This window comes from Leptosomus discolor, chromosome 10, assembly GCF_034619465.1.
Source record: "Leptosomus discolor isolate bLepDis1 chromosome 10, bLepDis1.hap2, whole genome shotgun sequence".
Classification (NCBI taxonomy): Eukaryota; Metazoa; Chordata; class Aves; order Leptosomiformes; family Leptosomidae; genus Leptosomus; species Leptosomus discolor.
Window position 1 is genome coordinate 21858561 of NC_141400.1, and position 14360 is coordinate 21872920.

Genomic DNA, 14360 nt, shown 5'->3' on the forward strand with positions numbered 1-14360 from the left:
TGGAAAGTTGCTAACGTTTTGTATTTTTCATCACTGCTCATTATACTGAAGTTCATGCATTCATGAGAAAAATTCTTTGCTAGCAGCTCTTTGTTTTTGCTCTGACTCAGGTCTCTTTCCTTTTCATAAAGGCTATTTGGCAAGTAATGAGACTTTGCCATAGTGCCTTCCTTCAGGGTTTTGTTTTCGGGGTTTTTTGGTTAGCTGAAGAACCACAATAGTTTTCTAGCAATTTTTTTTTTTTTTTTTTTTTTTTAAATTAAAAACCAGCTTATGTAATGGGCAATTCAGAGATCTGTGTGCTGGGATTAAGCAACCCTTGACTGTAATGTACGTACAGGCTACTGGGGGGGCAGGGTGGCGCAAAAGAGGCCCTCTAATTAACTCTGGCATTGGCTGAGGAGGATTCTCTTAACAGTATTCCTTCGTGAGTTGTTAAAATGTAACAATTTCTGGTACTCGGGTATGCTTAACATAGGACACAACAAGGATATTTCCCTTTGTCTGTGCAGTCAAGCCACGCTTGGCTTCTCGGCTGGAGTTCCCAAGAACAAGAGCATTGGGCAACGCTGCATTATCCTGGGAACTCCACCCAACAGCCTTCCTCCCTGTGGCTGGAGAGCCCCGACCTCCGTATCGGCGACTTGGTTTTGTTTTACTCCACTTTAGGGTGAAGCTTGGAGCCGTGGGAGTTTGACACGCTTTTATACTTTAACTAATCTGTTTGTTTGCAGCACTTAATCGTGGTTGTCTTGACCTGCCCCGAGAGGCATCTTTACGGAAGATGGCTTCTCCCGCGGCCTCTGTTACTGCGTCTGCCGAGACGTCCGTGATCTTCACTCAACGCTTTCGCCTCGCTCCTTTTCTTAACGTTGCGCGTGTGACGCTCCTGCCCACCCCCACCCCCACCCGCCCCCCGGCAGGTCCCCGACCTCCTCTCCCCGCGGACGGGGCACCACTCCCCTCGGGCTCTAGCGGGAGCTCCGCCGCGGCGCGGCCGAGCGCGGAGGCGGGCGCCCCTCTGCGCGGGGGTGCGGTCCCGAGGCGCCGAGGGCTCCGCAGCGGCGTGGGGCGAGATGCGCCGGGCCGCGGCGGCCTCTCCCTCCGACGCGCCGGCTCCTCCCCTCCGAGTCCTTGGGGCGGGGCTGCGCTTGCTGCAGGGACCTGCCCGTTAAGAGCCTCCGCCGCCACCCAAGCCACCGCCCGAGCCTGCCCGGCGCCGCCATGGTCTCCTGGATCATCTCCCGCCTCGTGGTGTGAGTGCAGGCGGCCGGGGCGGAGGGATGCGCAGGCTGCCGCGCAGGGCCCTTCCCCGGCAAGCGCGCCCCGACGCGCCGCGGGGGCCGCGGCCGCCGCCCGGAGCGGGGCTGCAGCGGTTCCGCCCCGCGGGGCCCTGCGCCTCGGGCGGGCCGCTGCGGCCGCGGACCGGCGGGTCCGGGCGGGCGGGCGCGGCCCGGCGGCCCAAGGGCGGTGCCGCGGCTAGGGCGGGAGCGGGGGACGGCGTCCCGGCGGGAGGTGCCCGCGGCGGCGGGCAGCGCGGGGCGCCGCGGGGCGCTGAGGGTCTGTGCTTCTCGCAGGCTGATCTTCGGCACCCTCTACCCCGCGTACTCCTCCTACAAGGCCGTGAAGACGAAAAACGTGAAGGAATACGTGAGTACGGGTCCGTCGTGCCCGCGCAGCGCCCGCCCTGTCCCCCGCGGCTGCCCCGCACGCCCCTAGCCTGTCCCCCGGACGAGGGCTCCGGCCCACGGGGCGCCGGGCCAGCCAGGCCGGCGGAGCAGCGGCCCCGGCAGCCTCCGGAGAAGTTCCCGAGGAAGGGCGGGCGGGCGCCCGCCGAAAGGGAAGGTTTCGTGCCGTCAGCGCGGGCTGTTTCTCGGGAGGGAAAGCGGGGGGGCACCGTAGTCTGGAAGCATCTGAAAGTCCAAGACAAGCTCTTTCCTCTAACGTCATCCTTATGCTGTCCTTTTACTGCTTTTTCAGTATTACTTCTGTTTTCTTCCGAGGGGCTGAGTAATCTTGCTTGGTTTGCCTCTTCCTGTGAACCTTGCTTTGATCGGTGTTTTTTGTTGGTCAGGACTTCATCTTCCTTTCTGAAATTGTTTTCCCTCCTTCGTCTCTGTCTCCACCGTTGTTACAGTTGATGTATTTAAAACACTAAATGCTTGTTAGTGATGTGATGTGATGTGTCATCTTACGGAAGGGCTGTTGTAAGTTTATCAGTGGAGACAAGAGCAATGTATGGGTGGGATGAATTATGTTTGTCTAGAGCAAGGAACAACCAGCCTGATGGAGAAGAGAGGTAACGTGGGTGAATAGGATATAATCTGTCAATATTGCTTTGTGGTGCAGTCTGAGACTTTATCCGACTGGCTCTGTTTGCTCCTTACAAAATGACACGTCAACAATTAGTATTGCAGGATATAGTCCTTTTTTTTTTTTGTCTCCTGCTGCTTCATTCCTCTAGAATTGCCTAGACTTTTCCTATGTGTAGACTTACTTAAAATTCAGCCCACTGGATTTTGAAGGGGATGCTAGCAGAGGTGAGAGTCTCACTCATAGTGAACAGCTTTACAAACCATGACATCTGGCTGAGGTGTTTGGGTTTTGTTTTTTTTTTTTTAATACTGGTCTCAGCAGAGAAGTTGAAAAATGAATGCTCAGGAGGCATTGACAACTGATACAGCGCTTTGAGTGAGGAGTAGAGGTATAGTCAGAAATACAATGAGCCTTACTAAACCTTGTTTATTGGTAGTAACATTAGAAACTTGAAAAGAAAGTATGCAAGAAGCTATTTGAAAAATTCTATGATTCTGTGACTTCATAGTCCTTTTTGCAGTTATGTATGAAGTAGTGTTGTATTACTGTTGTTTTCTCTGGCCTTCCTCTCTTCTTTCCTTCCAGTTGCCTATGACCTTCATTTGTTGCACGAAATGCATAGTTTTTTACCTGGAGTTTTATTCTGGCTCGTGCATGCCTGTCACAGAATGATTGCGTTCCAGTTACAGAATCTGTGTTAACTTTGAGACAGACAGATTTCAGTGTTTTATATTGTCTTGTTGAGAACTTGAAGGGAAAAAACCCCCAACAACTCATTTTTTTAAAACAGCCTATAGCATGCTGGTTGTGGAGCTCAAAGACCTGGTAAATATGGAGCCTTTGGATTTGTAGGCGTTCTTTACAGTAAACACCTGCTTATTTTCTGTGGGGAGGTTAGCTGTTGAGGTACATAAATGCTGTGTTTCCTTACAGAATGTAAACATTGCATTGATCTGATTTTCTTTTGGTAGATGTTACCTAAATTGCTGTAAGACTTCCCTAATCTGATGGTGAAAAAGAAATGAGATGCAGTACTTGAGTATCATAAAGTTGTCCTAACAATAGTATCAACTAATCACCTGGTGTAAGCCCCACAAGGGCTGATGTGAAAAAGTATTGGATTCCTATTTGGGTTTTGTTTAGTGCTTTGTTGGTGCACTTTTCTTGAAGTAGGTGGTTCTGGATGGCTGCAGCAGTAAATTTTCTATGGATTTTATTTTCAGTGAAAATACTGGAGTTGGTTTAAGAAAATGCATTTGAACTGCTAAAACTGTTCTTATATAAAAATTATTTCTTCTTGAGAAGACTGTATCAGAAGTAATCATTTAGATGTTGGACTGCCATCTGCCTAATTCACCTACCTTTGGAGGGCTTCTTCCTTCTCAACATAAGTGGTAAGACAGGGAAAAAACTATTTTGTTAAACACAGGAAAGGAGGCGAATATCTGTTCAAACCATTCTTCGTCTGAGAAGTCAGTGGAAAACTTGAATGCTGTGCTGCACATTTTCAAAGCCAGCTGTGTCGATGTACTACTGCTTGTTCATAGTGCTTAAGAACCAGTATTGGTGGAGGAGAAAGATCTTACAGGTGTATCTGTGCTAGAGAGCGTGATGTATTGAAGGTTGAGTTGACACAGACCAAGCTACCACAAGCAGTCCATCAGTGGCATCAGAGTACAGTGCAAACTTACTCTTCTCCCCCACCATGATATACATTTATGGTAAGTTCTTGAGCAGCTGTAACAGCTTCTTGTAGCTCAGACTGTGTAAAAGTACTTTCTTTCTTGTTACGTGTCATCTTCAGCTTTGGGCAAATCTACATTCCAATTATGCTTCTGCATTTACTAAATTTATTTAGGTTCTTGGTGCAAGCTGGGGAGACTATGTATGTGCAGTTAGCTGAAGCTGGTGGTCATCAGCTTTAGCAGCAAAGACCTGGCTCCTTTTTAATGGATTGGAAAAAAAAATAGCCTGGTTTGACCCTCGGTTTTTGAAGGCATTTGTAATCTATGGATTACAAATGTCATAAGAAAAAAAAATGAGCAATTCTTCCTCTCTGCTTTCTGCTCTTCTGGTTTCTGGTCATCTGCACTTCAGAGACTTCTAGAAGTTGGATCCTTCTAGTTTATTTAAGAGTTAGATTTCTTTTTGTCTTCGGCTGTAGAGCATAGGGTGAAGGGTGGCAGGAGGAGACAGGGGGCAAGAGACCTGTGTGCAGTATCAAAGATGTGAACATGGAGTTTGTTCAAATGGTAACAAAGCAATGTTTTCTGTTCTTAGTTCCCCTTCTAATACTCCTGAGCATTCTGTTAGCAGAATGAGAAAGGCTAATGAGCTTATGGTTTCATCAGGCTGTCTGCAGTGACCGCTCCTGAGTAGCATGAGCTAATTTATGTAACCACAATAGTTTTCACTAAGAAAAAGCAGATACTGTAAGTTGATTACTTTATATTTAATGGCATTTAGTGACAAAATGTCAACTGGAGATCAATCAGTATAGATCCCTTTCTGAATTCTTTAATCAACTCATACCTAATCTCCTGGATGGAAAAGTATCTTTTGTGCATTTGTCATCTTATTATTCACAACCTTTTCCAGATCTTTCGTGAAGATGAGCAGCACAGATCTCAACACTGATTCCTGTGGGATTCCACTGGTAACTTTCCACATTGTGAAAAATGGCCATTTATTTTTATCCTTTGTTTCACTTTTTTAACCAGTTGTTAATCCTTAAGAGTCCTTTGAGTGTTTATTTAGGCCTGTTAGAAACTCTTCAGAAACTCCATATACCCTGCCAGTAAGGGAAGCACTATAGCAAGAGCTTATGGAAACCTTCTAAGAATTGTGCTACATTTGTGAGATTATTTTTTTTTCTGGAAAAAAAAAATATTCCTCATTATTTTTTATATATATATATATTTCTGTGTATCTGCTAATTGCTTTTATTGTTACTGCCTTCATTTTGCCTAATATTGAAGTAAGATTTATTGATATGTAGCTTCTTTGAAATCTCTCGCCCATTGGGATCCCTTTTTGCCACCTTTGACTTGTCGTTGTTCACACACTTTTTCATACAAGAGCTGATTTATGTTGCTGCATTGAAGAGTTAACCATTCGTTTCATAGAGTTGCTTTAGAAGTCAAGTGAATTACACCTGGTCCTGTCCAAACTGATGATACAAGGGAAAAAAAAAAAAGGGCAGGAGAGCACCATAAAATACAAGTTTTGCTACTTTCTGTTGTGAAAAAGTTGCAGGATAAAGTGGAAACAATTTAGGCTACTAACCACTGTCTTCAAAACTGTCCACTGTGGTCGAGGGATTGGAGGCAGCATAATTTTGTTGGCTTTTTTAGAAAGTTTTGGAAGGTCTTTCAAGAACAGATCACCAAATTTTCCAACACATCCAAGTTTGGGGAAATACCTGCTTTTATAACTTCATTTGCTGTAATGAAAACTGTCACTAAACTGTTCATGTAATTTTAATATATGGATTGTATGGATTTAATATATGGGATTTCCTTGATTCAGTTTAGTTCTTTCCCATTCTTGATCACACTGAGTGTTAAGTTCCTTTTAGCAAAAGTGATCTCTTCTTTCCATTTATCCACTACTTACATTTATTTTTACTTCTTAACAGCATAGAAAACTGGCAATTTCCCTTACAAGTCATTGACTCTTCAGCTATTGGCAATTTTTGGGTAGCAGCTTTTATGATTCAGCCGATCTTTCTTTAGGAATAATTGGCCTGTAGCTGAGAGATTTGTTACTAAAACAGCAGAGTTGTGAGCGTGTGTGTGTTAGGGGGGGAACTATTTTATATTTGCTTTGAAAGAAATACCTGCTGCTCCAGAGAAAGGTGTGAGAAAGTAGGGAGATAGATGATAGGCATACAAGTGTGCTGTAATAGAACAAAGTACGCTTTGTAAACTATACTCAAGACCTTCAACAAGATAAGGTTGATGCAGCGTGTTCTTTGCTTTCTTCTTTTACTAAGCTTTTATTTAAAAAGAAAAGAGAAATACTTGTGTAATTTCTGGGAATAATGATTAAGGCAAAGAATGCTTATTAATGAGTTAAAGCAAAATACTGTGTCTGTTGGTTTGGGGTTGTTTTTTTTTTTTCCTTTGCAAGAAGAAACCTTAAAGCAAGAAAATACAGGGCTACAGATGAAACTAAACTTTGCATATGTGTATGTATCTACTTATTACAATAATCATGACATATGAAAGACTATAACTTCTTAAAGTGAACTCCTTACTCTCTTTAGATAGCTTATTTGGGACTTTTAACACTATTGCATCATGATATTGCTACAGGGCTTGCATTCGTCAATGTATCTGTATGCGTTTATCTATTTAGAGCACCTTAATCCTACATGTTTTCCCACACTATAATGTACCATTTGGTATGTGACCCTCTCCATTACTGATTATATATGCTTTCTTGTCGTTGAATTCGTCTTACTGTGGGGATGAGTCATTTTTACTGAGAAGACATTTTGCCTTTTTCTGGGTTCTAATGGATGTCTATTGAGTGACTGCTCTTTTGCAGGTGAAGTGGATGATGTACTGGATTGTGTTTGCCTTTTTCACCACTGCAGAAACACTCACAGACATTGTTCTTTCTTGGTGAGTTCCTGTCTGGTTTTTTGTTTGTTTTTAAAGAAGAGTAATGTTAGGTTGCTAAGAATAAAGTGTCGCTCCTTTTAGGAGTTTTCAGTCCCTATGAAGAGCCTGCGGGTTTCTAGATACTGTGGCTAGTAGCTGCCATCTTGCCTGTTTCATCTCCTACACTTGGAAACAGTTAAGATAAATACACAGTATCTGTAAGAGGATCTTCATCCATTCATAACAAAATACTTTTGAGAAGCTGTTAATGTGAACTGGTAAAGTTTGAGAAAGGATTGTCTGAAAGACACTTAAAAAAAAAGATGGTAGAAGGACCTGTTTTGCTTTGCCATCCTGTTGTGTGGAGGAGCAAATCAGATGCATGTCTGTGCTCTGAGTGGTGTTTTGCATGATGGAATTCTCTTCCACTAGTGAGGGTGAGGTGGAGCAGAGTTGGGGGAAGCAGGTTCTTAATCCTTTCAATGCTGTGTGCCATGCTTGGCAATACAGAGGCCTTCAAAAATGACAAATCATCGTTGCATGTCTTCATCTGAACATTTGGAAGAGGATATCTTCAGTTTCTTCATTGCTTTAGTGTTTGAGCTTCGCATACATCTCTGAAAGAATACTAGTCAAGAGTTGCATCTTTTAAAGAAACATGAAATGGCTACACATGCCTTACAGAAGTGCTCAGCAGTTTTGCCTCTTCCTGCATAAACTTTGAAAAGCAGACAAAGATCTAAAAAGTACACGAGCTTTGGCTTGTTCACGGACTTAAAACGAGCCACTGAAAACAGAAGTCTCTTACTACTAACAGAGACAGTAGAAAGTTTGCATTCACTTGGTTTTGCTGCTGTATCTTCCTAGAGACTTTATTGGGTAAGGGTTAGAGACAGAAGACTTACATGCTGCCTGCTTTTTTTCATTTACATTGACCCTCCTTTTATATCTTACATGAGAAGTACATACTGAAAGTTTCAGAAACTGAGCCATCAGCCTTAGCAGGAGCTTGAAATTTATTGAGATACGTAGTTGAAAACTTTGGAAGAAGAGAGGGAAACTAATGTAATATTAACATCCAGTGGGTTCTCTCTGAACAAACTTCAGAATGATGAGAGTAGCTATCAGATTGTAATTTGGTGTGTTTGCAGGGCTGAGAGATGCCCTGTTTATGGAGTTTTCATGGCTATGGATGAAAGACTAAATGAGACTCGAAGAAGGTATGTTCTAGGATTCCAAAGAGGGTTCTGCTATTCTGATCTGATACATCAGTTCTTTTGTTTCTGAGCCTTTAGCTTACCTTTCTGCCTATGCTGCTCTCTACCAGTTACCCTCATCTGTCTCTGCTGATCTTGATTCCAGTTCTCCATCTTTTTCTCTCTCTCAATCTCTCTCTCTCTCTTCCCCCCCCCCCCCCCCCCCCCCCCTTTTTTTTTCTTCCCTCTTTCTCTCAGGTTTCCCTTTTATTTCGAGCTGAAAATCGCATTTGTGATTTGGCTGCTCTCCCCTTACACCAAGGGCTCCAGTGTCCTCTACAGGAAGTTTGTGCACCCAACGCTCTCCAATAAGGAGAAGGTACTTGCTTGTTGTTAGAAGATACTGACCTGTCTGGGAGCTGACTGACTTCTGATTCAGTTATTCCACAATAAAAACTGAAATGTGTGAATCATGCTTGTGCTGACATTAGTGGATGTAGAATGATTCTGTCTCTGACAATGATGTGATACTGCAGCTTACTGAAGATTGTAATGTAGCCAGTAGTTTGCCTAATGCTTAGAAAGCATGTTTGGCTAACCCAGTGTCATGAGCCCTTGTAGTCACTGTCAGTAGTTAAGCTCTTTGAATCAGGATAGGAACAGCATGTTCTGTAGCCATGCTGTTTTTTCACATTGTCAGTATAAGCAACTGTTTTGTTTCAGTTGTTACAATTTGGAAATAGCATACTTGAAGTAGAAGTTGCATTTGCAAGCTTTCTGTAAGTAGCAGAGAAACTGCAGTTACGTGATCAATGACAGCTGATGCTTGTAGCATGGAGAAAAGTGTCCAGGTGAGCTTTGGGTTTTTAAGGGTGATGGTGGGGAGACTTTGATCATGTTTGTAATGAGGAGCTAAATGCCATGTTCCACATTGCCTTCCTAGGAAATTGATGAATACATTACTCAGGCTCGTGACAGGAGCTATGAAACCATGATGCGAGTTGGCAAGAGAGGGTTAAACCTTGCTGCCAACGCAGCAGTTACTGCAGCTGCAAAGGTAATGCAACACCTCCTGTAGTGTTCAGGAATTCCCCAGCAGTTTAGTTTTGTGTGCCAGCAATTAGTGCTATGGGTCTGTTAGGGATGCTGGTACTTGTTGACACCAATCTATCTTTCCTTTCCTCTAGTTTGCCTTGCAGTTAATCCCATCCTTTGACTTATGCAAAGTGGAGGGAGAGTGGAATGGAATTTGCTCTAACCTCTTCCCTCTTGGTCTTGGGAGCATCTTTTTCCTTTTCCCTTCTCTGTTTTTTGAGACTACCCTAGTGGGGAATAGGGCTTCTTTCCTCTTCTTCTGAATGATCCCATGTGACGTGATCTTGGTGAAGGCAAAGTGCCCTTGACGCTAATTTTTATGTCCTCTTAGGGCCAGGGAGTTCTGTCTGAGAAGCTGCGAAGTTTCAGCATGCAGGATCTCACTCTGATCCGGGATGAAGATACTGTGCATATGCGAAGCCATGAGCCACAGCTGCATCCCCCTGGTGGGAGTCTTCTTGAAACCATTGAGGATTCAGGTACAGAACAGATCTGCTGAGCCATTGGATGAGGCCTCATATGGTGAGCCAGGAGGGGAGGAGGGGTTCTCTGGACTTTTCATGCGTCGGGTCTCAGAAGCCCTACAAGATTCCAAATTATGTGGGAGAAGTTGCGCTGTCTTCCCATCTACCAACATATCTGTGTACTTTTTAGGTTATTATTCTTAAGGATTGTTGACATCTCCCTTTCACGTGATCCTTCAGGATGGGTCATTTTAGACTTCATGTGATTTTTCAAAGTTGTTTGCTAAAACTTTCTCTGTTACTCCTTAGCTTCCTGTTACTCCTCAGGAGAGGAGAGCAGTGTGGCACAGAGGTCTAATGGAACCCCATCGGAGACTAGAACAGACCCATCAGATGAAGATGCAGGAGACAAACTTCCTAAACGTACACAGAGTCTCAAAAATCCTAAGAAGACAATGAAAGCTGAGGTGAGTTGCTGTGTAAATTATTTCCAGCACAGACAATGATTCGTGAGATTCGTTGGAAGGCTCTGGCTTCTTAGTCTCGGTGCATTTAAAAGTTGTTTATAAGCTTTGTTGGACTAAGTCTTTGCTAGTTGAGTCCTACATCATAGGACTTCCCATCTACTTGCTATACTAGTCTCTAGGTTTTGTATTTTTATCGTGCCTGTAAGCCTCAGACATAAGCCAAGACTCAGCTTTGCTTTCATTCAGGTTTTTTGTTGAAGGCTGGGGCATTAGATATTTTTAACGTTTTGTTGCCTATATCCTCTCTTCTGTCTGTTGCAGTCTGAATATATAATACCACTGTGATATTTATCCCTGAGAGAGCAACTTTCTCCTCATCTGAAATGCAGCAGTTGTGTACCTTCTTAGGCCTTCCTGGAGTTCTGCATATTGGATACGGGGAAAATGTAATTTCCCCCTCCGCACCATTCCCCATCCCCCTGCTACCCCAGGGTTTTGTCTTGAATTTTGGGTAAATAGTCATTGTTGAGCTGTCCCTTCCATATGTCCATCTGATGATCCCAGATATTTACAGCCATTCAGATGGGACATGAGTGGCCTGTGTTCTTATTATTAAAACAAAGGGTATATGAAAATAAATGCAAGATCCATTTTACCTTAACAATCTTTTTTTTTTTCAGCTGTTGCTGTGTTTTGTAGAATATGTTTTTTGAGGTGTTGCTTTCCAGGTTTTGACTCGTATTTGAACTTTTCTCGTGGTTTGATTTATACGTGATAAAACGCTTCTCCCTTTTTGTGAAGTTTGGGTCCTATTTACTTGATTCAACTTGGACTCCTAATTTTAATTTTTATTTTATTTAAGATAAAGAGTGCTGCGTGACTGGTTTACGTTGTTGAGCTTTTCAGGCTAAATATTAATTTGGAGGAAAGTAATTGCTTAGAGCGTCATTTTAAGTCATACTGTTAACCTGATTTTACAGTGTACAGAACACCTTTGCACATGATTAAGTACTCTTTCTACAGAATTACAGAATAGTTGAGGCTGGAGGGACCTCTGGAGATCATCTGGTCCAACCCCACTGCTCAAGCAAGGCCATCTAGAGCTGGTTGCCCAGGACCATGTCCAGATGGCTTTTGAATATCTCCAAGGATGGACATGTATGTCTAAAGATGCATTTAAAATCAGCCTGGATCTTTTTTAAATTCACAAGGCTTACTTCTGAGTTGACCCCTCTGCTTTCTTCTCTAGCATATTAGGCAGGAGCAGGGAAACAAGAGGAACAAAATTTGATTCTAAGCTTCCTAATTTTTAAAGTGAAACTGTGAAAAGGCAGTAATAACTTTTCTATCTGCTTATTGTAAATACAGAAATTCCAATAAAGCCCTTCGCAGGCATATTGGGTTTTATGCTCAGTCTGTTTGGATCTTTGGTTCGGATGTAGGAATTGTAGGTCTTTGACTGAGAATCTCTGAGATTGCTTGGAAGGGCTGAATGCATCATAGATCATAAATGCACTCTTGTTGCCTGTATCTAGAATGAAAGACACTGGAGTGAAGTGTGCAAACTAGTTTGAGATGTTTCTACATCTTTCAGAGAACATTGGGATGGCAGTCAAGAAGCAGAAGAGCTATAGCAGTGAAATTTTATGTCACAGAGTCATAGCATAGTTTGCGTTGGAAGGTTAGAGGTCATCTAGTTCAAACCCCCTGCAGTGAACAGGGATGTCGTTAGCTGGATCAACTTGCTCAGAGCCTCTCTGGGCAACCTGTGCCAGTGTTTTACTACCTTCATTGCAAAAAATGTCTTCCTTATATCTAGCCTAAATCTGCCCTTGTTTAGTTTAAAGCCATTACTCCTTGTCCTGTCACTGGAGGCCTTACTAAAAAGGTTGCACCCATCTTTCTTATAGGCCCCCTTTAAGCACTGGAAGGCCGCTATAAGGTCTCCCCAGAGCCTTCCCTTCTCCAGTCTGAGCAACCCCAACTCTCTCAGCCTGTCCTCACAGGGAAGGTGCTCCAGCCCCCTGAGCATCCTTGTGGCCTCTGGACCCGCTCCAACAACTCCATGTCTTTCTTGTGTGGAGGGCTCCAGAGCTGGATGCAGCACTGCAGGTGGGGTCTCACCAGAGTGAAGCAGAGGGGCAGAATCCCCTCCCTCAATCTGCTGGCCGCACTGCTTTTGATGCAGCTCAGGATATGGTTTGCCTTCTGGGCTGCAAGCGCACAGTGCCTGTTCATGTCCATCTTTTCATCTACCAGTACCCCCAAGCCCTTCTTGGCAGGGCTGCTCTCAACCCCTTCATCCCCCAGCCTGTACTGATCGCGGGGGTTGCCCCAACCCAGGTGGAGAACTTTGCGCTTGGTCTTGTTGAACCTCAAGGGGTTCACATGGGCCACTTCTCAAGTCTGTCCAGGTCCCTCTGGATGGCATCCCGCCATCCCTCAGGAGTGTCAGCTACACCACTCTTTGCTGTCATCTGCAAACTTGCTGAGGGTGCACATAGTCCCTCCGTCTGTGTCATTGATGAAGATATTAAAGAGCACTGGTCCCAGTACAGACCCCTGAAGGACACCTCTCATCACTAGTTTCTATCTGGACATGGAGCCGTTGACCAATACCCTCTAGATGTGGCTATCCAACCAATTCCTTGTCCACTGAACAGTCCACCCATTGAACCCATATCTCTCCAATTTAGAGAGAAGGATGTTGTGGGGGACCGTGCCAAAGGCCTTACAGAATTCCGGGTAGACGGCATCCATAGCTCTTCCTTTGTCCACTGATGTAGTCACTTCATCGTAGAAAGCCACTAGGTTGGTCAGGCAGGACTTGTCCCGGTGAAGCCACGCTGGCTGTCCCAAGTCACCTCCCTGTCCTCCATGTGCCTTAGCATAGCTTCTACAAGGATCTGTTCCATGATCTTCCCAGGCACAGAGGTGAGGCTCATGATGTGAATGTTGCATGCATATGCTCAGAGTGATTCGTTTAGTAACAAAAACTAAAGCAAATGGTTAAAAAGCCTTTCTGAAACAATGGATGACATGAATAGGGTCATGTCTTGTCCCATTTTCACTCTGTATTCTTGTATCTTTGTTGGACATTTAAGTGTTAAACTAACCTAAGATGCCTCTTTTTTCTTTCTCCTCAGGTTCCAGTAAGAAGTGTGAAAGCCCGCCCTAGGAAGAAAGCTGCAGCCTCTCTTGCTTCTGGCGAGTCATCTTAAGGAGACCTCCCCCTTCTCAGCACCTGTGTCTGTCCCAGGATTTGCCTGTCGCTTTTGAAGGGAAACTCCCCAAAGGAAGGGAGCTGAGATTCATGTACATAACAGATACTGCTTTGTAGAGCTCATTCCAAGGCAAGGGGGAGGCTGGGATTCAGAAAATGGAGTAGAGGATACACATCCTCGGGAATTTTCTCCTTTGCATCTCTCTATTGGAGGGAATGCTGATATGTCTGTACATAGCCTGTTGCTTTGGAATTCCCACTGTATAACCCTAGTTGGGGAGAATCTTTGCTGGAAGAACTCACTAGGGTCAGAGACATCCCGTTGCACGGAAGCTGGAAAAATATTAGACACTGGAGTTCCACAGGGGTGGGTGGCTCCCTAAAATGTCTTGTCTTGCTCTGGGTATTCTTCTGCAGCTGTATGTTGTTAAGAAGTGCCCACCATGCTTCATCCTCCTTAAGAATGGACTATACCTGTCATGTCCATCCCCTTTGAGAAGGTGACTGAAATGATGTATGCTGAGTGCTTTTGAACATAAAAGACTAGTTCATGGGAGGACCATGCTAGGTTCCCATTACTAGTACTGGAAGATGAAGAGATTGGGTTTTATTTTATTTCTTCTGGAAGGTGAAGGGAGGTAACTGAAAAACTGAGTAATGAAGAAAATGTGCTGTTATATGCACATGTGATGGAGTAGATACAGGTATCTGTAAGAGTTAACTATTGAGAAGGAAAGTTGGGCGTCCATAAGATTTTGGCTGTGTTTCAAGCTGCTTGAATTTTATTTCGGGTTCAGTAGTTCAGTTTGATTCCTGCGAGGCGAGTCCTGTGCAGTGGGAAAAGCTGACAGGGAGACTGTTGCCTTGCTGTTCAGTGCTCGAACTCCTTGTCATCCTGATGTTTGTTACTACGGACAAATTCTTTCATTCTAACAGATGACGGGGGGAAATCTGGCTCAATATAGTTTGTGGGCATGTTTGAGAATTTCAGA

At 44.1% G+C, this 14360-nt stretch overlaps 1 protein-coding gene across 1 annotated transcript; it reads left to right on the forward strand.

Annotated features, from left to right (window-relative positions):
- The first annotated feature begins 1224 nt into the window (after positions 1–1224).
- REEP2 (receptor accessory protein 2) lies at positions 1225–13386 on the forward strand. Its single transcript, XM_086470888.1, has 9 exons — positions 1225–1256; positions 1578–1650; positions 6868–6944; positions 8075–8143; positions 8378–8498; positions 9063–9176; positions 9546–9693; positions 9988–10145; positions 13292–13386. The coding sequence occupies exons 1-9, from the start codon at positions 1225–1227 to the stop codon at positions 13364–13366; spliced, it is 867 nt and encodes a 288-aa protein (XP_086327014.1). The 3' UTR covers positions 13367–13386.
- The last annotated feature ends 974 nt before the right edge of the window (positions 13387–14360 follow it).

Coding starts and splice junctions, on each gene's coding strand:
- REEP2 (XM_086470888.1), top strand. CDS start 1,225: ATGGTCTCCTGGATCATCTCCCGCCTCGTGGT. Junction 1,257..1,577: donor ATCATCTCCCGCCTCGTGGT/GTGAGTGCAGGC, acceptor TGCTTCTCGCAG/GCTGATCTTCGGCACCCTCT. Junction 8,499..9,062: donor CGCTCTCCAATAAGGAGAAG/GTACTTGCTTGT, acceptor TTGCCTTCCTAG/GAAATTGATGAATACATTAC.